At 42.0% G+C, this 21,258-nt stretch overlaps 1 protein-coding gene across 3 annotated transcripts in view; it reads left to right on the forward strand.

The window, feature by feature from the left end:
- The window catches only part of INTS9 (integrator complex subunit 9), a 109,892-nt gene that overhangs the window by 29,967 nt on the left and 58,667 nt on the right, over window positions 1-21,258 (forward strand). For 2 of the 3 annotated variants that reach the window (XM_065878755.1, XM_065878756.1), the window contains exons 2-6: window positions 1,572-1,699; window positions 9,143-9,203; window positions 12,922-12,984; window positions 16,716-16,855; window positions 18,832-18,918. In XM_065878755.1, coding sequence (XP_065734827.1) covers window positions 1,572-1,699; window positions 9,143-9,203; window positions 12,922-12,984; window positions 16,716-16,855; window positions 18,832-18,918 — 479 coding nt within the window. Of the gene's footprint in view, window positions 1-1,568; window positions 1,700-9,142; window positions 9,204-12,921; window positions 12,985-16,715; window positions 16,856-18,831; window positions 18,919-21,258 lie in introns of those variants that run through there. The other variant, XM_065878758.1, reaches the window with a different exon arrangement.

Here is a 21,258-nt window from a genome sequence, read left to right on the forward strand (position 1 = left end):
GATAGGGATAAAGACCAAGCTAGCAATAGGGAACCAGATGGAGAAGGGTGGGGTAGGAATAGCTCTGCTTTGATTAGTAGGAAAATTTTTCCCGTAGTTCTGATACCTATCAAAGAATGAACTTAGGTAAAGAATAATTACCCAAATCATGCTTCCTGGACTTTTTAGTATTTTTTTGTTACTGTTTTCATTGTAAGTAACCATGTACCCTTTCAGGCCATGAGTTGTGAATTGTGGATTGGGAAATATAATTATCTTTCACAAACTTGGAATAAAGAAGCTCGAAAGGGACTTCCCTGGCAGTCCAGTGGGTAGGGCTCTGTGCTTCCAGTGAGGGGCTATGAGTTCGATCTCTGCTCGGGGAACTAAGATCCCACAAGCCATGCAGTGCGGCCAAAAAAGAAGGTTGCAAAATACTCACAATTTCTTGGCTCCTGACCTTTTAGAACCTGCAGTTTTAAAAACTCATCAGTTCCTGTAATGTCTTCTGGAGAAAACTAGGAAATTTATCGAGTGACAGAACCAACGAGCAATGAAGACTTGGCGTGCGCTGCGGTGGCCGTGTGGGGACAAGCACTGATGTCGCGCTACCCTGACTTGTGCTTAAATCCGAAAGAATGTGTCTGTCAGGAGATGGGAACCGTTGACCCCTCCATCTTCTGGGCTTTGCTGTTCAAGGGAGCCTTCTACGGAATGAAGAAGAGAGAAGTGGGAGAAAAGGTCTTTTCTCTCTTCTTTCATTCATTGTCTTCAGAACAGCAGTCGAATTATGAAAGGTGACACAGGGTCCATCCCATGTAAATAATTTTCAATGTGGCGTATCTGTCATCCCCACTCCATTGAGGAGGACCTGAGGGATGTTTGAGGTCAGTGTGCTGCTTTGCTTCATCACTCCCCTTTGAATACGCCTTTGTGGCTTGTGCCCCTTTGACTTCTGAGGACTGCGGCCACAGGCAAGAGGCTCTTGATTGGTTGGGAATGGGTGTCCCTCACTCCTGCCTAGTGTCTGCACGTCAGGGAAGTCACTTGTCCATTGGAGTCATTTCTTCTGACAAGGCTGAGCCATCACCCCCTTACTGATGCTTGTTTGTTAACCCTTCCCAAGCATTTCCTCTTGGAGGAAAGTCACCCGACTTATTTACAGAGGAGCAAACCTAACCTGTAGCACAGTTTGAGATTCCAGCTTAGAATTTTATTGACTTTACACAGTACTTAGGTCTGACAGGATAGTGAGAATTTGCAAGTGTCATGTGAGAGTGGAGCAGAAAACTACAGCCAGGAAACCTTCTGTTTAGAATAACCTTGGCCCCTCCAAAACGCTACTTTCCTGAGATGTAAGTTGGTACCCCGCGAAGAACTGGGTATGATCTGAGATTTTTGAGGATGCTGAGTGCTAGGGGAAGTGGTATCCAGCACTGTAAAAGGGAGGAAGCCATATAGAAAGTTAGCTGAATTTACACAGTGCTCTAATGAGAAAAGATGATCAGCTTTATTTAATTCACTTTATTTTTTAGGCTTTTTCTGTAACTGATTATTGACAAAAGTGATTTGTTTGTTTGTTTGTTTTTCAGTATTGCCTGTCAGGGCACCCAACCTTACCATGCAATGTGCTCAAATTCAAATCAACCACCATTATGCTGGACTGTGGACTGGACATGAATTCCACCCTCAATTTCCTTCCTTTGCCACTTGTTCAAAGGTATGTGCTGATGCATCCGAGACAAAATGAGCTTTGGTTTGCTGAAAAACGGTACACAATAGCATCAAGATGACCACTACCTTGTGTGTTGTGCTAAGTTTACTTTGTTCCCTTAAAAATGTTCTTCATCGAAATAATTTCCTTTGGCTGGGTTGATAGAAAGTGTTGTATTGATTTATTGATTGACTTCTTTATTATAACTTCTTCTGAGCTTCTGTTAAATGTTCCTGCAACTACTCAGTGCAAGTGAGGTCATATATATTTCATCTTTCTTGCTAATTCATGTAGGAGCTGATAAATGGTCAACTGATGAGCCCCACGAATTGAATTTTAGAATCATTTAACTGCCTTTGCAGGGACTTGACATCATAGAGCCTGACATTTCTTTTTGATAGGTATCTATGCATTATTTTCATACTAGTCAGCTGTAGATATCATAGAATCTTACATGAAGCCAAAGTCCATGTCTTAAAGTAGACAGATTACCCCAGGCCTACAGGCAGCACTGTTTACTCTTACTAAGACCTTGTCTAGGAGATTGGTTTTCCAGCTTGCTGTTATCTAGAAGCAGCACTTTGTAAAAGAAGTGGGTAACTTTTAGAAGCAGATATACTCCCAGCAGCAAAAAGTGATACCGCATGAAAGAGGGGAGACAGAAAAGCTATCTAAAGCAGATTTAAGAGCTTAAAAGCATAACGAGCTAGTTAAACCATCTAATGTATCTCATTCACTGCTGAAGACTTCACTGTGTGCAATGATTATTAATAATGATAACCCTGTGAACCATCTAGGAAAAGTAGAATTAAAAATCAACGATTGGGACTTCCCTGGTGGCGCAGTGGTTGAGAGTCCGCCTGCCGATGCAGGGGACACGGGTTCGTGCCCTGGTCTGGGAGGATCCCACATGCCGCGGAGCGGCTAGGCCCGTGAGCCATGGCTGCTGAGCCTGTGCTCCGCAACGGGAGGGGCCGCCCGCTACCGCAAAGAAAAAAAAAAAAAATCAACGATTGACTTTTTTCTGAGATAAGGGATACAGTAAGGTGATGGGGACAAGGTCAGAGTTAATTCCAGATTACATTTTATGCATAGATGATAAAATTCAGTTATAATCACATCCAGCACTTAGAAATACTTTTACCATCCATAGATATTATCCAGAAGGGGAAAAAAATGTATTTAGAGTTGATTTAGGAACTGTAGGTGTCATATATTTCTCAACAAAAATGACTGCATGTTTTTTATTAAAATAGCCTGATATCATTGTCTGTTTCCTTCCAAAGCTTAAAATGTTCATTCACTTGATGTTAAGAATCTGCAGTGTCCTAGACCAGGGGATACAAACATGAACAAGACAACTTTTCTTTCCTCATGGAATTTATAGTCTGTCAGAGGAGAAAGAAGTACACAGTTGAAGATTTAATTATACTTATGGTACAAAAAATAGCTATATACTTGTGATAATTACTAAAGAAAATAAAATACAGGGTATGCCGAGGGTTCCCAAATGGGGGCCTACATGCTCTGCAGGGTCATGAATCATCTAGGTGTTCAAAACCTGAGTTGGGCACACAGTCCTAGCTACATGTTTTCCCTTTCCTGTTCATTCCTGTCTTTACCTAATTCTGTATTCTCAAGTGAATACAGAATCCAATTCTACTCTCTCTTCCCCTTGTCATTGTTTTTCTCTCAGAGGGAGGTTATACTAATGGATGATTAACAGCCCATGGCAGTTCCTTACAAAAATTGTCTTCATTTGCTCAGGCCAGAAACCTTGGAGGTCCACTTGGCTAAAATAGTATCCCCAGTCCCTCTCTGTCCCCTCGTCCTGCTTTATCTGTCTTCAGAGCACTTCTCATTACATCATATATACATACTTGGTTTATATATTGTCTTTCTTCTCCACTAAAAGGTAAGTTTTATAAGGGCAGAGATTTTGTTTGCTCTCCACTGTATTCCCAGTGCCTAAAAGAGTTCTTGGCATGCAGTAGCTGCTCCGTAAATATTTGTCATAGGAATGAATCCCTTTGTCTTCCCTGGATTTCAACCCTTCTCTCCTTCTGCATCATTTCGCTATTGTAATCTTTCCTTTATCTTGAATCTTTCCATCTTGACTCAGTCCTTCCCATTTAATTATGCTGTCACTTCCAACTTAAAATATAAAAAAAAATAAATAAATCTTTTTAACCTTCTCTCAACCCCACTTTCCCCTTCAGCATTCCTAACTCCTTCCTAGTCTGCTTTGCCCCCACCAACCACCAGAACATCTTTCAGTAAATCACAAATGACTTCCACGTCATTAGCTATAATACGCATTTGTCATCCTCACCCTCCTTAGCCACTCAGCATCACTCTCCTCCATGATAATACAGTCCTGGTTTTCGTTACTTCTCTGAATCTTTCTCTTCTATCTACGTTGGAGATTCATTTTCCTCTAACTGGCCATCACACATGAGAATTCTTTAGTATTCAGTGCTTGGCCACAGAGGCTCCACCAAGGGAATTTAATAAATGTTCAGAGGGACTTCCCTGGTGGCGCAGTGGTTAAGAATCCGCCTGCCAAGGCAGGGACATGGGTTCAAGCCCTGGTCCGGGAAGATCCCACGTGCTGCGGAGCAACTAAGCCCGTGTGCCACAACTACTGAAGCCCTCGTGCCTAGAGCCCGTGCTCCGCAACAAGAGAAGCCACCACAATGAGAAGCATGCACACCACAACGAAGAGTAGCCCCCGCTCGCCGCAAGTAAGGAAAGCCCACGTGCGGCAGCAGAGACCCAACACAGCCAAAAATAAATAAATTTTAAAAAATAAAATAAAAGATAAATGCTCAGGGCCTCGATAACCATCCAGACAATAACTTACAAATGTGTATTTTTAGTTAAGTTCCACATGTGAGTTCCACATTCATAATCATAAATCCAAAATGCCTACTCGGTTTCTCTCCTCGGATGTGCCTTTGAAAGCACTTCAGAACTCACCATACCCCAAACTGAGTTTATGATTAGACTTGGTCCAGAAGAGGAGAGTATATCCTCCCAGACCTGGTTTCCCCCCATGCTGCCCTATCTTAGGGAATGGCACCCTGTTATAAAAGCCAGAGAGCTGGGAGTTCACTTAGATGCCCCCTTCCTCGCTTCCCACATCCAACCTTTCATTAAGCATTGTCATTTTTACCTTCTAGATAGCTCTAGAATCCAGTTACTTCTCTTAAGTGCTACTGTGGTAGTCATCATCCTCTTTTACAGGCATTACTGGTAAAGCTTCCTAACCAGTTCCTTCAATTCTGTTCTTGCCCCTGTCTGAATCCAGAGTCTTCTTTTTGTGTAACTTTTTATTTTGAAATTGCTTCAGATTTACAGAAAAGTTGCAAGAATAGTTACAGACAATTCCCAGTTACTCTTACCAGTTACTAACATTTTATCACATTTGCTTTATCACTGCCTCTTTATATTACATATGCATGTAGTTTTTTCTGACCCATTTGAAAGATAGACACCGTGCTCCTTTGCCACCTAAATACTTACGTGCCTGTCTTATAAGAAGAAGGACATTCTCTTACGTAACCACAGTACAATAAAGAAAATCAGTTAATGTCGATACTATACAAGTATCTGAGCTGTGTACCTTATTTACATTTCCCAAGTTATACCAGTCCATATTTCACTGTAATGCCTTTTATAGCAAAAAAGAAAAATAACTTACTGGTCTAGGATCCAATCCAGATCACACATTGCATTTTGTCACGTCTTTAATCTCCTTTAATCTGGAAGAGTTTCAGTCTCTATGTCTTTCGTGACCTTGCCATTTTTAGGAGTGCAGGCCAATTATTTTATATAACATCTTTCAATATAGGTTTGTCTCACGTTTCCTCATAATTAGGTTGGGGTTACTATTTTCGGTAGGAATACCACACAAATGATGGTACGTGTTATCAGAAGGCACTTGATATCAATTTTCTCCAAAATCACCTTTTAGAAATACAGATCTAATCTCGTCTTTCACCTGTTTAAGACCTTTCAGTGGTTTTTCCATTGCTTTTAAATTTATTTATTTATTATTTTTGGCTGCGTTGGGTCTTCGTTGCTGTGTGCAGGCTTTCTCTAGTTGCGGCAAGCAGGGGCTACTCTTCTTTGTGGTGCGCGGGCTTCTCATTGCGGTGGCTTCTCTTGTTGCAGAGCACGGGCTCTAGGCGGGCGGGCTTCAGTAGTTGTGGCATGCGGGCTCAGTAGTTGTGGCACACAGGCTTAGTTGCTCCGCGGCATATGGGATCTTCCCAGACCAGGGCTCAAACCCGTGTTCCCTGCATTGGCAGGCAGATTCTTAACCACTGTGCCACCAGGGAAGTCCCCTCCATTGCTGTTAGGATAAATGCCAGGTCAGTCTTGGTACATTAGGCTTTATGCCTCTCTTCTAGTATCTTGCTCTTTCTTTTCTTTCAGTTTCAAAGAAGTCTTATCTCCTGCCTGGGAGCAGTCACACAGATTGTTCCTTCCGCCAGGAAGCCTCTTCACCCCTCCCTGAACCCACCTTCCCTTAGCCTATTTAGCAGGAGCTTCTCTCTCAGATCATTTATGACTCCAGTTTCTATATGGGAAGGACAGAGAGAAGGCATTTTAGTTTGTTGAGGGGGAGGGTATATATAGGACCCTCCTTGAAATTTCATTTGGATAACCTTTTTTTTTTTTCTTAAGATATCCATGCCAAAGCCTGGTGATAATGGTTGGAGGAAAGTCCTGGGCCTTGTAGCTGTCTTCTTTCTTTATTCCCTCCAGACCTTGCCCCTTGACCCAGTTTCCCCTTGACTCTGCTACCATCCAGATGTCAGCTCGTTCTTCAGAGACTCAAGGAAGTCTTGATGCTGCCTAGACGAGTCCCTTGTTAGGAGACTTTGTGGTGCCTTGTGCGCTGTGTGCTGCCTCATCATTCATAACAGCTTGTTCTCTGTGTGATTGCTTGATCTGTCTGTCTTCCCTAACCCCTCAGGAGGACAGGCGCGTTTTGCTCACGGTCGTATCACCAGCAGCTGAGTGCTCGACACATAAATCAAGATTCATTAATGAATGAGTGAAGATGAATACCTTATCCTCCTTCAGTACTTCACCAAGTGATGAGGTTGTTTCCTGTCCCTCTTTCTGGAAAATCGCCCTCTGTGTTCACCTCGTAACTCCTGTTCCCTCTCAAATTTTGTAATCATTAGGAACAAAGTAATAAATCTCTTCCTCTTTGGTAGCTTAAAGTTTGCTAACTCTTCATGGTTTATTCGTTAACTTGTTGGTCCTCAGTAACAAAATATTTTCATCTCTGTAGTCAGCATCCATTTGCCATCTGATGACGCGTTTGTGTGCCCCTTTATCATTGGCACTGTTGCTATAACATGGTCTTGCTCTCCTTTGAGCATTCAGTACCATCTACTAGCAATTTCTTAAATCCAGAATAACTACAGATATTTCATAGAAGGCTTTGATGTTATAAAAAATACTTAGCAAGAGTTAAAACCACAATACCTGAAATTTTTACTTAAAATTTTTTTTATAAGCAGTATACCATTTCTTCTTTTGTTTTTTAATTTTGCTGCACCAGGTCTTAGTTGTGGCACGCGGGGTCTTTTTTTTTCAGTTTTAGCATGCAGGCTGTTAGTTGCAGCATGCGGGATCTAGTTCCCTGACCAGATCCCCTGGGCCCCCTACATTGGGAGTGCAGAGTCTTAACTGCTGGACCACCAGGGAAGTCCCATAAGCAGTGTACCATTTCTAATCACTTGTTGAGGACAAAACTAATTGAATCAGTCATCTGTAATTTGGAGGTTGACTTGTGTGTGTCTGATGGAGAACAGACAGGATGCATGTCCTTTGATCCAGTTCTCTTTGTAAAGGGAAGTGGATATTTACAACTTCTTTTAGAGAATTAGTGTGCGTGAAATGAGAACGGTATTCGGATTGTCTTGTCATTACACTTTTATTAGAATGCTTGGTTTTTTAATCTGATCTGGTAGTAAGTAATATTTTTTAAGAAGTAAGAAGTCTATAAGTGAAGGTATATATGTGACTGAAATGAGATGGGAATTAAACAGATAATGGTAATAGAGTATTTTTCTGGGAAAGCTCCCAGAATTTTAAAAAAAGTTTTTCAGGTATAATTTATGCCAACCAAACTTGATTCTCCTAGTAGTAATTTTCATTCTCAAGAATGAAATCCAAAAATTCTCACTTTTTGATTAATAAAGGGAAAATGTAAACAGAGAATCTAGGCAAGGGGTATGTGGGACATCATTGTACTTACATTCTTACAGCTTTTCTATGAGCTAGTAATTATGTCAAAATTAAAAGTTACCCCTTAAATTCTCACTTTTTTTCTAAAATTAGACGCATGTATATTTTATTCAGGTTTTTAATCTTTCCTAGAAGATTGACAAATATTCACATATCTATGTTTCAATTTGACTTTCGTACCTACCACCTAATTACAAAGTCAGAATTTGATAAACTTATTTTAGAGAGAGGATCCAGTGCTATACCGTTAACTTGGTTTCTGATTATAGAGTCTTTTAGTCCCACGCCCATACTTTGCCTTTAATTTTTACTTCACAGACTAATTTTGTGTTGAAGTGCTAAATCTTTTTGCCATCCAACTTGTACTTCTGTGTGCTTTTCTTCATATATCACCTTGATCGTTAAGTTTTTCATTTTACCAGCATTTTTTTTTCTCCTGAGTTATTTGCATTTTCACCCTCCAGTTTTGGTCAACCAATAGCACACAGTCAAATCCTGAGCTTATCAGAGTGAATGATTTCTGATTCAGACTTCTTTAATGTAATGTATATGTGAAATTAACCTCACCTTCTAGAAATTACTCACTTAGGTATGTATTTCATAACGCTTAGGAAAATTAGCTTCATTTTCCAGAATTGGAAACTCAAGCCGCAGGTAACAAGTTGACTAATTCATTTATAAGCAATGAATCCAGAAGGTGGACTCAAGCAGAATTCAGGTTTTTATTTGTGGTGAATTCTGGCTGGTAGGCAGCTTAAGTGCTCTTGTCAGACACCTGACCCCTCTGAGTCTGTTTTGTCATCCACAACATAATGGTCCCATTCGGCCTTCCCCTCAGGCTTGTTGTCAAACACAAGCAAGGTGAAGTCGGGGCCAGTGATGGGAAAACTGTACAATGCTCTAGTGTCTCATCATTCTTTTTTCTCTTTATTATTCTGCATAGCATTCTTTTAATTTTCCCAATTTAGCGCAAAACTATTTGGCTTTTTAATGTTCCACTGCCACTAATTCTTAAGCTTGATACCACATGGTTATTTTTCATCTTTTTGATTAGTATTTTGGGTAGGCATTGCTGCCAGTAATTTCAAACTGTTTTTCACTTTATGGAGCCAGTACAGTCACCGTGAAATCACTGAGGATTATAATCTATTTAGGATAATTTAATCTTTTGTTTTGCAGTCCCAGGCTGTCTAATCTTCCTGGCTGGTCCCTAAAGGATGGAAATGCTTTCTTGGACAAGGTAATGATTAGCTGAAGCGTATCTACACCCACTGGAAAGCCATCTTGTCATACCGGAGCCACCTGATAATAATGTGACTGATGGGCTCATTTTTTCTCCTGTGTCTTCTCCCTGAAAAATCCCATGTAAAGTCTTCAGTACTTGGTAATTATTGTTTTTAAGAGCCTTTTAAGGAGTCTCAGTGTTCAGGTACAGATCCAGTTTTCTCATGTGTAAAATCTAAGAACTTCTGCTGCAAATACATTTTACCACCACAAAAAGAAAACTATTATTTTTAGAATTGCAATGAGAGTTTCAGTGGTGATGCTTATTAGAGAATTCCATCTAGCTCATTTTTTCTTTTTCTTTTTTTTTTTTTAAAGATTTTCTTTTGATGTGGACCATCCCCAAAGTCTCTATTGAATTTGTTACAATACTGCCTTTTCTTGGTTTTTTGGCCCCGAGGCATGTGGGATCCCAGCTCCCTGACCAGGGACCAAACCGAACCGCACGCTGCCCCCCATCAGAAGGTGAAGTCCCAACCACTGGACCACGAGGGAAGTCCCTAGCTCATTTCATTTTGAGGCTGTACTGACTCTCCACCTGTAAGGAGTGAACTTTTTTTTTTTTTTTAATATCTTTAAAATCCCCCCAGACATTGTGAGTTTTAAACTGCTCTGTCAGGGGTCAAATCAGCTAGAGCTTTGTAAAAACTCTGAGTCTTATTCTTTGGGTGATGAGAGGCCACCAAGGGTTGCAGCGGGCACTGTCTTCCTCTGCTCAGACCGCTTTGGCTGCCATGTGGAGAACAGACTGAGGAGCTGAGTGTTTAACTGCCGGGCAGTGTGCTCTTGGGGGAGTAGGAGGGAAGCATGTTTTCAGGTAGATATGAACAAAGGGCCTTCCAGACTATGATCTGTGATCCTGGTAGCCTGGAGTGGACACTCCTATAGGTTGTGAGAAAACAACATAGTTCTAGGAATCTAGGATTTGGGGTCCTATTATGACTTTAATCACTAACTAGGCCTAAAGTAAATGACTCAAATTACTTTTTTTTTTCAAGGCTATTAAATTTTTAACATTAGATTATCTTCACAATAATTCCTTCCTCAGATCGGTTTTTAGGCATTTAACGTATACGTGAGAGACCAGAGATACAAAAAAATGTTAAAACTATAATCTAGTCAAATTTTCTCCTGAAAAAAATCAGAGGGTAAAGGAAGATTAAAAACTGTCAAGCTTATCCATGCCATTCTTAGGCCTCCAAATCATTCTTCCTCTCCCCAGTTTCAGAATTGAAAGACTGAATAAGTGTAAGGATCCTTAAAATGATTCATCTGAATTGAATAAGGCATTTCCTTCTTGTAATTGGTATTGTTAAATAAAGAGGTGCTCTTTTTACAGAATTAACTCCTGTCCCTACACCCCAACCTCGAGTGCAAGCCAAATGCATGATTTGAAACCAGATTTCCCTCATAGCTAACTGTAAAAATTATGTGACAATCAAGAATCTGTGCACCTGATGAAATTTCAGCCTAACTCTCTGCTAGCTGTAAATCATTGTTCCCTGAGAAAGGCTCAGAAGCATCCCATTGCCTGTGCATTGTGAGCAAAATGACCTGCATGTCTATGTGGGAGCATTTCATTAGGAGGGAGTGGTGAATAAAATAGAGTAACATTGTAAGTGCGTGGAATGGCAAATATGCTGCTCCAGGCCAGGAAGGATGAGCGCCTCAGAGGAGGCTCTGTCATGTGAGGTACACGTACCCTGGTACATGGCAATATGGCGAAGAAGATTACATAGTCAGTTTAAGGCCAGGCAGCGCTTATAAATTTCCCATGATTTGTCTTTAATCATTTTTAACCTCATCCTAAGGGAGCTGGGAGTCTTCTTCCATTAAACATAATTGCTCATTTGTTTTTAGCTGGCAGGTACATTGTAATTAAGAATGGTTTTCAGGGCTTCCCTGGTGGCATAGTGGTTGAGAGTCCGCCTGCCGATGCAGGGAACACAGGTTCGTGCCCCGGTCTGGGAGGATCCCACATGCCGCAGAGCGGCTGGGCCCCTGAGCCATGGCCGCTGAGCCTGCGCGTCTGGAGCCTGTGCTCCGCAACGGGAGAGACCACAACAGTGAGAGGCCCGCGTACTGCAGAGAAAAGGAAAAGGAAAGAAAAAAAAAAAAAGAATGGTTTTCAGTCTCTTTTTGGCTCAGTGCTCTACTGGTTAAATGGTACTCATATAAGGAGAGGAACCAGAGTTTACAGTGGAAGGCAAGGGGAGGAAATATTCTATCAAGGTTCTGATAGGAGACTTGTAAAATTCAAAAGGAAAATAACATACAGTTAATACCTTATTTTCAGGTAAAGATTGAGAGTAAAATCATTCAGACTCCAGTATATAAATATAGGTACATATATATGAATATATAGAAATTTATGTTTGGTGACTAATGAAAACACAATGGAACAAAGTTCTAACAGTATTTTTCTCTTTCCAGAAAGAGGAAACTGTCAACCAAAATCTGTCTTTTAGTGGTTTCATTATAGAGTCATAGATAGCTTTAACTTTGGAGCAAAAACTCCTGCATAGAGTTCAGTATAAAGTGTCATCAAGGGAAGGCAGCAACTCTGGTGGCCTCCTGGGGGCATTGTAGCAGACTCTGTTTGTGGCCCACTCCTGTCTCTTCAGTGTCCTGTGTCATAAATCCAGCTGCCAATACCTATATGGCTTTGCCTGACAGTTTTTTCCTAAAGCTGCCCCAAATGCACGAGTTGCTATATAAATATCCCGGGTCCCTTGCCCCTGAGTGGAATAACTCCCAGGTATATGTTTGATACTGTTTCTTAGAGTTTCCCCATGGGAGTGACTCCCTGTTGCCCACAGTGGTATGTAGCTCTGTAACATATTCATTATCGGTCACCTGCTTTTCCCTTTATTTATCACTTGCCCTTCCTCCTGCTGGGTTTTTTGTTGTTTGTTTGTTTGTTTTTAGCACCTCCCTTATAAGCTTTCACAGACCCTTTCTCAGGATCTGTTTGTGAAAGAATCCAAAGTAAGACAGGCACATTAAATACTGTAGGTCACAGGCAGAGTGGGAGCTGCACTAAATTCTCTCTCTTTATAAGTACACTTTTTCCTTTTGAATGGTGGTGGTGGTGGTTTAATCCCTACCCTGTACTCTTCATCTCCCTCCTTATTTGCCCCTCAAACCTTGGTAGGAGGAGAAAGGGGCTCTAAATCATTTGTCTATGCCCTGGACTCCTAACCTAATTGCAGAACAAAATCACTGGAGGTGCTTGTTATAAACACAGGTTCCATGGCCTCATCCTTAGTTTCTCATCCCTTAGATCTTAGGTAGGGCCCAGGAATCTACTTCCATCAGTGTTCCAGATCATTCTGGTATTGCTGGTATGGTCCATCTAACAATTATTTGGAAAGCTTTGGGTCATGAGTTATGGAAGCAGCATGTGTCCACACATGGCTTCCTTGAAGAGGCATCAAGAAATGTGCATTCAAGTCCTGAGTCAGCCACCAGCCTGCATTTTTTTAATCCTAAATAAAACATTTAGCCTCCCTGAGTTTAAACAATGAACAGTTGGCCTAAATAAGCTTCCAGCTTCCCTCCAACTCCAGCAATCTGTGATATTTCATGGAAAGTTTGGTTTGGGGATGAAATTTCTTTGGCGCTGTATCTATTGGATATTACTTCCTAGAATTTTTTCTTTTCATGTCTTTTAGGAGCTAAAGGAGTGCTCAGGTCATGTATTTGTGGATTCTGTGCCCGAATTCTGCCTACCAGAGGTAAGATTAAAGTGAATCTTGTTGTAGAAACAAAGCATATCTTATCATCTCTCAAACTGAAATCAGGAAATAATTTTCAGGGGCTTAGCTTCCTATTTTCAAATTGAAATGGATCTGTTATTCTAGGCACTTTGTTTTACAGCTAAAATATCATTTAGGAGCTTTTTATATTGTCTGTAAATCACTGAAGTCACTCTCTTCTTCCCGTTCCTAGCTTTTTCTATAATCCACATTGACAGTCACACTGGAGCATAGTTTTGAGCAAGGTAAAGAAATATCTCAAGCCTTTTAATTTTGTAATTATAGTCATCCCTCAGTATCTGCGGGGGATTGGTTCCAGGAGCCCCTGTGGATACCAAAATCCACGGATACTCAAGCACTTTATATAAAATGATGGAGTGCAATGAATAGAGGTTTCACAGCCACAGATACAGAAGGCCGACTGGCTAATGCCTGTGTCTTAGGTTAGCCATACTTTTTCTAGTGTTGGGTAATTGGGAGTTGCTGTTATCTAGCCAGTATAGTAAACTGTAAAAATTCTTGCTGACTTGAAATGACATATGGAATATTGCTTGAAATTCATGGATTCTGAACTGAGTCATGGATATCTGTCGCTTACATATTATCATCACAGTGAGACTTGTTATAAGTGTTTGAGTCCAGTTTCATTGTTTTAAAGGAAACAAAGATCAGTTTGCATTAGTCTTAAAGGAAACTAATCTCAGCTGACAGGCCTAATCCCCAGAGTGGCCTAGATGGAGTTCTCAGCTCACAGATGAAGTATAGGGAAGCCAGTAGCCAGTCCAGGGTTCCTGAGGAAATCAATAAGAAGCTACCATTCTGTTCTTTCCGTGTGCCCAGGGGATGTCAGTGCCTGTCGAAAATACTTTCACATTTCAGTGCCAGAGAAAAAAGAAATTGGGAGTGCTGTGTCCCTTATTTTTGTCCTTTCTTCCTCTCTCTCTTTCCATTTCTACAACTTCCTTTGATATCCTTTAGATAAACTTTTTTTTTCTCTCTTTGAAGTAGGTGATGTGCCCTTTTAGGACACCAGAGTTAAAGAGAGGAAGAAAAACAAAGAAGGACGTGGTAATTGAAATTGGCAAATAAGGGAGAGTTTGAGGTAAACTAGTAGGAACAAGTGTGAAAGTAGACAGTTATTGAGAATCCTGAGCTCTCCCTAACTGCTAATAAAATCTTTTTCGTGATCTTCATTTGTCATTTAGGAGTTGGTGGGGCAGTTCCCCATCTGTTCAAAGATTCCTAATCGTAGGTGCTACATTTATTGTCAGTTTACTGCCTGTAGCACTGACTGCTGCAGCCTTCAGCTTGTGGCCCTCAGTGGAGGATACCTGGCTTGGAGTTCTGGTGACTTTCTGACTTGCTCCATCAACTACTAAGCTTTGAAATTAAACAGTCACCGTTTCACAGTTCACCTTTGCCAAGCTGAAGCAGCACGGTTATATTTAGGGTTCTAAAGCCATATAGGTTTTTTCAACTAGTGTCATAATTTGTGGTTTATGACAAGTTATTAGTAGTCACTATTCTAAGGGAAACCAGGGCATTGTATGATCAGGAGAAAATATGAGAGTTGTTGAATTAGGAGAGAGGGACTTACTACACTGTCCAATCTTGGCTGACTTGTGGCTGAGCCAGGCAGAACTGAAGTCCCAGTCCTCATGGAATTTACAATCTAGTGCAGCTACCTTAAATATCTTTGTATTCCCCCAAAGTCTACACTGTAGACTGGGCATAAAGTCTAGGACAGTATAGTAAGCAACCAATAAATTATGATTGTTTTGACCCAATTCATGGTCTGTAGAACCCAAGTGTCTGTATATAAAAGTTTAAAATTAAAATAGTCTTTATGGGATTTCACTGAGTGAAAGTATGCAAGTAAACATATAGATGTGAATATATAAACATAGTTTGGGTGTTAAATTTATTTCTCAGGGGAAAAATTTTTATGTAGGCACTCTTGATATATATACAAGCAGAAAATAGATATATATATATATATATATATTTTTTTCTCCCCAGCTGTCCTCACCAAATTTCTTATCATTCTAGACTCTATGGGTTGATTCTTAAATAGTAAAGAGAAATTTCAAATATTCCTACCCAGTTTCTGTATAGGTAGAAAGAAGGTAGGGATGCTTTTGGGTTTTACTGTTGCTTCAACTCTTCTTCCCTTGTTTTCTTCTGGACGTATCACTCTGCTACTATGTCTTAATCTTCTCATTTGTTTAAAAATGCTTCTAGAGAGTTGGTGGGGAATAGGACCAGCAGGATGTCCCATGACCCTTTGTTATGTGAGGATATTGTCTTGGAAGTGCAGTACACAGCATGGAGTTAAGTTATGTCCTTAGACATTTTATTCACACAGATTGCCATTGCCCCGGCGGTGAGCAGCTTCTGACCTCTAATCTCCACGCTGTCCTCAGGAGGTGATTATGCCTTGGCGGCTTTATTAAATCAACTTACTTTACACATAAAGTCACCAACCAGAAGATACCCACAGCCAAAATGGCACACTGTCTCTGTTATTTGCAAAGAGGGCACAGACATCTTTGTTACCTCTACTCCGTGGGGGACATAGTAGCTCTGTGACCCATTCTGCTAACTAAAACTCTTTCTTGAGTTACCCCATGCTGTCCGTACTGTACCATACAGTTTCCACGGGGTAAGTTCCGTGAGGGAGAGCTCAGAGACTAAGATGATATCTCTGAACCGCTGCATCTCACTTTTCTCCACAAAGCGTGCTGCTTATAACGACGCAGTCCTCCAACAACAGTGCGCCAAGGCCTGTTATGTCCTGGCTACCACAGCGGGGAGGGGACGGAGCTGAGTCACACAGGATTCTTGAGCTCAGAGACATTCAGTTTTGGGGGGACAAAATGATAACTTTGAGCTGCCTGCCTTTGTACAGAATAATAACTGCCACGAGAGGGATATTCATAAAGTGCCTTGACAGTTCAGAGGAAGAAGTGGTTTCTTTCGTCTGGGCAAATAAGGAAGGCTTAGTGGGAGAAGAGAATTGAGCCTTAAAAGGCAGGTAGGACTTAAATTTATGGAAAAAAGTTCCCTTCTACTAAAAGAGTTTTCATAAAACTTTACCAAACATGGGTAGCATTTTTTTCTCACCTGCCAACCTGTCTTTTCCCTTTTCACATGACCTTAATAATGGAGTGAAGGGTAGAGCGGGGGTTGTGATTAGGGTAGAACACAAGAGTATAACCTCCTCTTATGCCTCTGCCACTACGTTTGCGGGGGGCTCTATACCCAACACTAGTGATCAGAAGTTACTCCAAAAACAGTTGCCTCCCGCATTTGACTTCTGAAGAGCTGGTTTCTGTGTGCCTCTCCCTCGCGGCTGATACTGTGCTGTCTGCTTCGTGTTACCTCGTTCCCCCTGCCAGGCAGCAGCTGCTGAAGTGTCCTGTTGTCGTTCATCCTCACACGTCTGACTCGCAGAACTCTGTTTTAGTAAAATCAGAGCACCTCTGGCGGACGGGCTGCACATCTCATCAGTAGCCATCCTGTCCTGCCGCGTAATGTCAACATTAGGAAATATCCTAAAATGAGAGAATAGAAGTGTTGCAGGAAAGCCATCATTATTCTGTAGTACCAAAGCCACTCCTCTGCATTCTAGCAACATCATATTTCAGTCCCATCACGTTGATCTATGTGCCCCGCACAGATATCTATCATTCCCTCCCCTTTCTTTTCAGACCGAGCTAATAGATCTGTCTACGGTAGATGTGATCCTCATCTCTAACTATCACTGCATGATGGCTCTGCCCTACATCACTGAGCACACGGGGTTCACAGGCACGGTCTATGCCACAGAGCCCTCCGTTCAGATCGGCAGGTGAGAGCATTTCTTCTTGTGCCATTAGAGAGTGGCTGGCGAGCTCCTCCCTTCAGTGGTGACTGTTAATAGAGTGTTGTGCCAGGTGGGATTGTTATTTCCCTCTGAGCAGCTGACCCAGAGAACAGGCACGAATAGACAACTCTCCAGATAAAACAAATGTTCTTTGGAGTTGCCTAGAGACTGATGCTGCGAGTAATGGTCGTTAGTCTTTTTTAGAAAAACGGGAACAGGGAGTTTGCAGAGACAGCTCCTCTGTGCAGATGATACTAATTAGGGGAAGTATCATTCAGTAGGATGCCACCAGGATGCAGTGCAGAGAGCTTCGGGAGAGAAAGGAACACAGCATATTTAAGAAAAGAGGAAGAAATTTTACTACTTTGCTTTCAAAATTTCCCCCCTCTTATGGTTTAGTGCAGACTATAAATGGGGACGGCTTGTAGAAAACAGGGTAATTAGGTGGTTACGTTGTCTGTACTGTTGACATAGTGAAACTCGGGACTGTATGGAATAAAAACCTCAGAGCCTTTCTTTGACTCTGAGAATGCTGTGCTGTCTCTTCCCCTGCCCCTCCCAAGCCTCCATGGGACAGATGGTTGTTTCAAGTAACCATAGCATCATTTAGTGAGAAGAAAATTACCCCAGAAGAAAAGAATTGTGTTGAAGCAAACAAAGAAGTATGGTATAAGGTAATACTATCAAGACCCGAAATATGGGATCTAAGTGCTTTGGGTTCTAGAATCTGACTGAAGTCTAATACGATGGAATTACCAGAAATGACACAAAATATGTCCTTGTTTTTGTGTCAAACCATATTACCTGCGGTGTGTACAGAAAAACATGAAGGATCTGAGGAAGAGACATTGTAGGAAAGTAAAGTACTCAAGGTGATTTAACAGTTTTGGTGAGAGGACAAGCTGAAAACATTAGATTCTAGTCTGAAAAAGTTAAAGCCTGAGGATGGACATACCAGACAGTTCTCCAGAAAGCTACAGCCAGAACAATAATGAGCCTGGATCCCGGATCTTAGAATGCTGGAACTGGTACTGCTCCTTCAAGATGAAAGACAATTTAAAAAAAAAAAAAACAGATGAAAGACGATGATAGTGTTAGGAATAAGTAAATAAGTGGAAATGAAGTTGTTCGGCATTCAAATGCTAATAAATTTATGGCTTGCCATGTCTGTGTGTTTATTGGGAGAGGATTTAAGTCAATGTGGAACATCTGTACTGGATTATGTAGGGGATTCAAGATATTGAAAGTCAATTTCTAGCTTTTTGGTCGTCCCCTAGCCATCCAGGGCCCCATCAGTGCTCTGTTCCCATGTATTCCTCAGAGCATGGGATCATCGATCCAGTTGAGTGAGGCACCTCTTAGATTCCCTCAGCTGTGATTCTGTGGTGATCCAGCTTGTGATCTGCAGAGCCTGTCCTCTGGCAGGTCCTTGAGATAGAGTTTTAGGATTAGGCCTTCGAGTATTCTTCCATGTGGAATTTTGTTAATTCCTAAAATGTATATGAAGAAAACTTATTTTACCAGTTTAAAATGTCCATTTAATATTGTCATTAAAAAAAATCCTACCCCCACCTCTGCTGCCACCAAAATCAGGTACTTCATGCTCATTTAACTATTTGTCCTTTTGTGTTTTTAATTACCTAAATAAATAAAGGCAGAGGTCTTAAGAGTGTGAGTTAAACCATAGGCTTATATATTTCATTGTTTCGAGACAAGAAGCACACCAGGCTTATGAATTAAATCATTTACATTCAGAATTTTTAACGTGAAAATTCAACGCAAAGGCTAGGTTTTTGTTCAACTTTATGTAAAATGGTGCCCACGTTTATGTGTAGAAGAGAGAGGAAAGACGACTGGGGAGGGCAGGCAGGCAAGCCCGCTTCTCTTGGCTACCGTGTTAAGAGTGCCATGTTTTTCTGATTCTTTTTTGAGTGTTCATCACTTTCTTTGTTTAAACTCAGGCTTCTCATGGAAGAGTTGGTGAACTTCATTGAACGCGTGCCCAAGGCTCAGTCTGCCTCCTTGTGGAAGAACAAGGATATTCAGCGGTAAGCAGCAGGCCGTCTACCCACCATGGCAGTAGAGCTGGGGGCTTTGCAGAACAGTCTCAAATGTTACCGTATTTTCTGCTCAAACGTTTATGCTGTTAGAATTAAGATTCCCCTTTCCCTCTGTTATGGAAGGGTTGTGTTTGATTCAACCGTCGTATTTGAGAGGCAACCATACCATATGCAAGGTAGTATGCTAGGTCTGGGAGGTTTTATTTATTTATTTATTTATTTTTGCGGTATACACGGGCCTCTCACTGTTGTGGCCTCTCCTGTTGCGGAGCACAGGCTCCGGACGCGCAGGCTCAGCAGCCATGGCTCACGGGCCCAGCCGCTCCACAGCATGTGGGATCTTCCCGGACCGGGGCACGATCCCGTGTCCCCTGCATCGGCAGGCGGACTCTCAACCACTGCGCCACCAGGGAAGCCCTGGGAGTTTTTAAAAATAAGTAAAACAGTTGGCTGTCTCTATGAGGTGCTGAGGGGTTAATGGGAAATCGGACAATTAAACAGCTAAATTACAGTCTTGGGTGGCATGTGTTATAAGAGATGCCTGGTCACAATGCTGTAGGCACTCAGAAAATGAAGAACTTTCTCTGCTTAGGGAACTGAGGAGGACATTCCTTAGGAGATGACAATTAAGGTGGGTCTCAGAGGAAGGAAAGGACTTTTCCTGATAGAAAGGGTCGTAAAGTGGGGTCCAGGCACAGCACTGTAGGATACAGTATATTAGGGAACAGTGAGAAGTTCAGGGTGGGTTAGAATTAGCTGAGAAAAGAGGTGAAAGGCGAAACCAGACAGGGACATTGGAGCAAGATAATGAAGCGTCTGCTGTGTCAAGATGGAACTTTTTATTATTGAGAGCGGGAAGCCCATCAGGGGAGGTTGACAAGGCGGTGAATGACGTGATCACATATTGTTTTCAGGGGAAGTAACCCTGGAAGCATAAGAGAGGATGGATGGGGGTGCAGAGATGGGGGCAGGAAGCCCAGCGGCAGAGCTGATTCAGAAACCCAGGCGAGAGAACAAAGGCCTGGGCTAAGGCTGTAGATGATGAGGTGAAGTAAGTAGAAATGCACTAGGGGAGGCGGGAGGCAGCTTGATTCTACTTCCACTCTCATATTTGATCGGCAGCAGAGGACACAAGTCAGCCCTAACATACTGCAGTTGGTCCAGCCCTGCCAACTGCTGCCCTCACCTCCCGGCACCGCAGCCCCAGCCATCCAGGCCTGGCGTCCAGAGTCTGGAGTAAAAGCCCGTCTGTGACTTCTTAGGTCACGTGTGTTCCTTACACTCCTACCCAAGTCCACTCTTCTCCAGCTACCTCGCCACTGGGTTCTCTTTCCCTCTAGGTCCGTGATTTGTTTGCCATCGACTTAACTAAACTTTAGAATGTCTTGGTTTTTGTGACATTCTTTCTACAAGGATATGAATATGTAGCTAGGAGAATATGCTGTGGTTTTTATACTGTAACTGTCTCAGAGTTTGAGCACGTGAGTCTCCTCCTTTATACATTCCTTTTTGTACGTGTTATTTATTTTATTTAACTTATGTAGCACTTGTTATGTGCCAGACACTCTTCTCAGTGCTTTATTTAATTCACTTAGTTCTTTAACGTTATCATTTTACAGAAGTCACAGAGAGGTTAAGTAAGTTATTCAAGGTCAGCCAACTAGTGGGCAGTAGGATTTGGATTCAAACCCAGGCAGCTGGGCTAGTCTGGTTCCAGAGTCCGTGCCCTTAACGCCTGTGCTGGGCTGCTTCTCAGCCACATACAGGCTTCTCACGGGCATGTGAGCCCCCTCTCATGTGAGGGGAGAAGTAACATAACTGTGCACATTTTCTCCTGTGTTTTATGGATCTTCTTGTTTCTCTGTTTCCTTGACTGGGGATATGGTGTCTGTCTGGCTTCTCATTAGGAAACACCTTCTGGACACGCACTTGTCTGAGTCTTCTCTGTACACGTGGATGGCTTCCTTGATCTGTCCACCCACCCACTTGGTACAGGTCCCCTCCTATCCTCGTTGTGCGTGCTTATTTTCAGCTCCCTTCCTCCTGCCCACTGCATGCCTCCTTCCCCTTTTCTCCCTCTCCCACGTGCCCACTGGCCCACATTCAACTCACTTCTCTCCATCTCCCTCCTTAGAAACCTGAGGACTTTGTTTTCTTTCCCTGTGGAGCACGTACATCTTGGCTTCCCTCACTTCCTCCTTTTAAATTTATACCCTTAAATATTCTGCCACAAATAATTTTGGCACACCAGAAATGATGTTCAAAGGTCACTGTTTCCTGAATCCCAAACCCTGGGCTAAATCTTAAGGAAGTCCAAGTCCTTATTTT

Source organism: Phocoena phocoena, chromosome 6 (assembly GCF_963924675.1).
Source record: "Phocoena phocoena chromosome 6, mPhoPho1.1, whole genome shotgun sequence".
Classification (NCBI taxonomy): domain Eukaryota; kingdom Metazoa; phylum Chordata; class Mammalia; order Artiodactyla; family Phocoenidae; genus Phocoena; species Phocoena phocoena.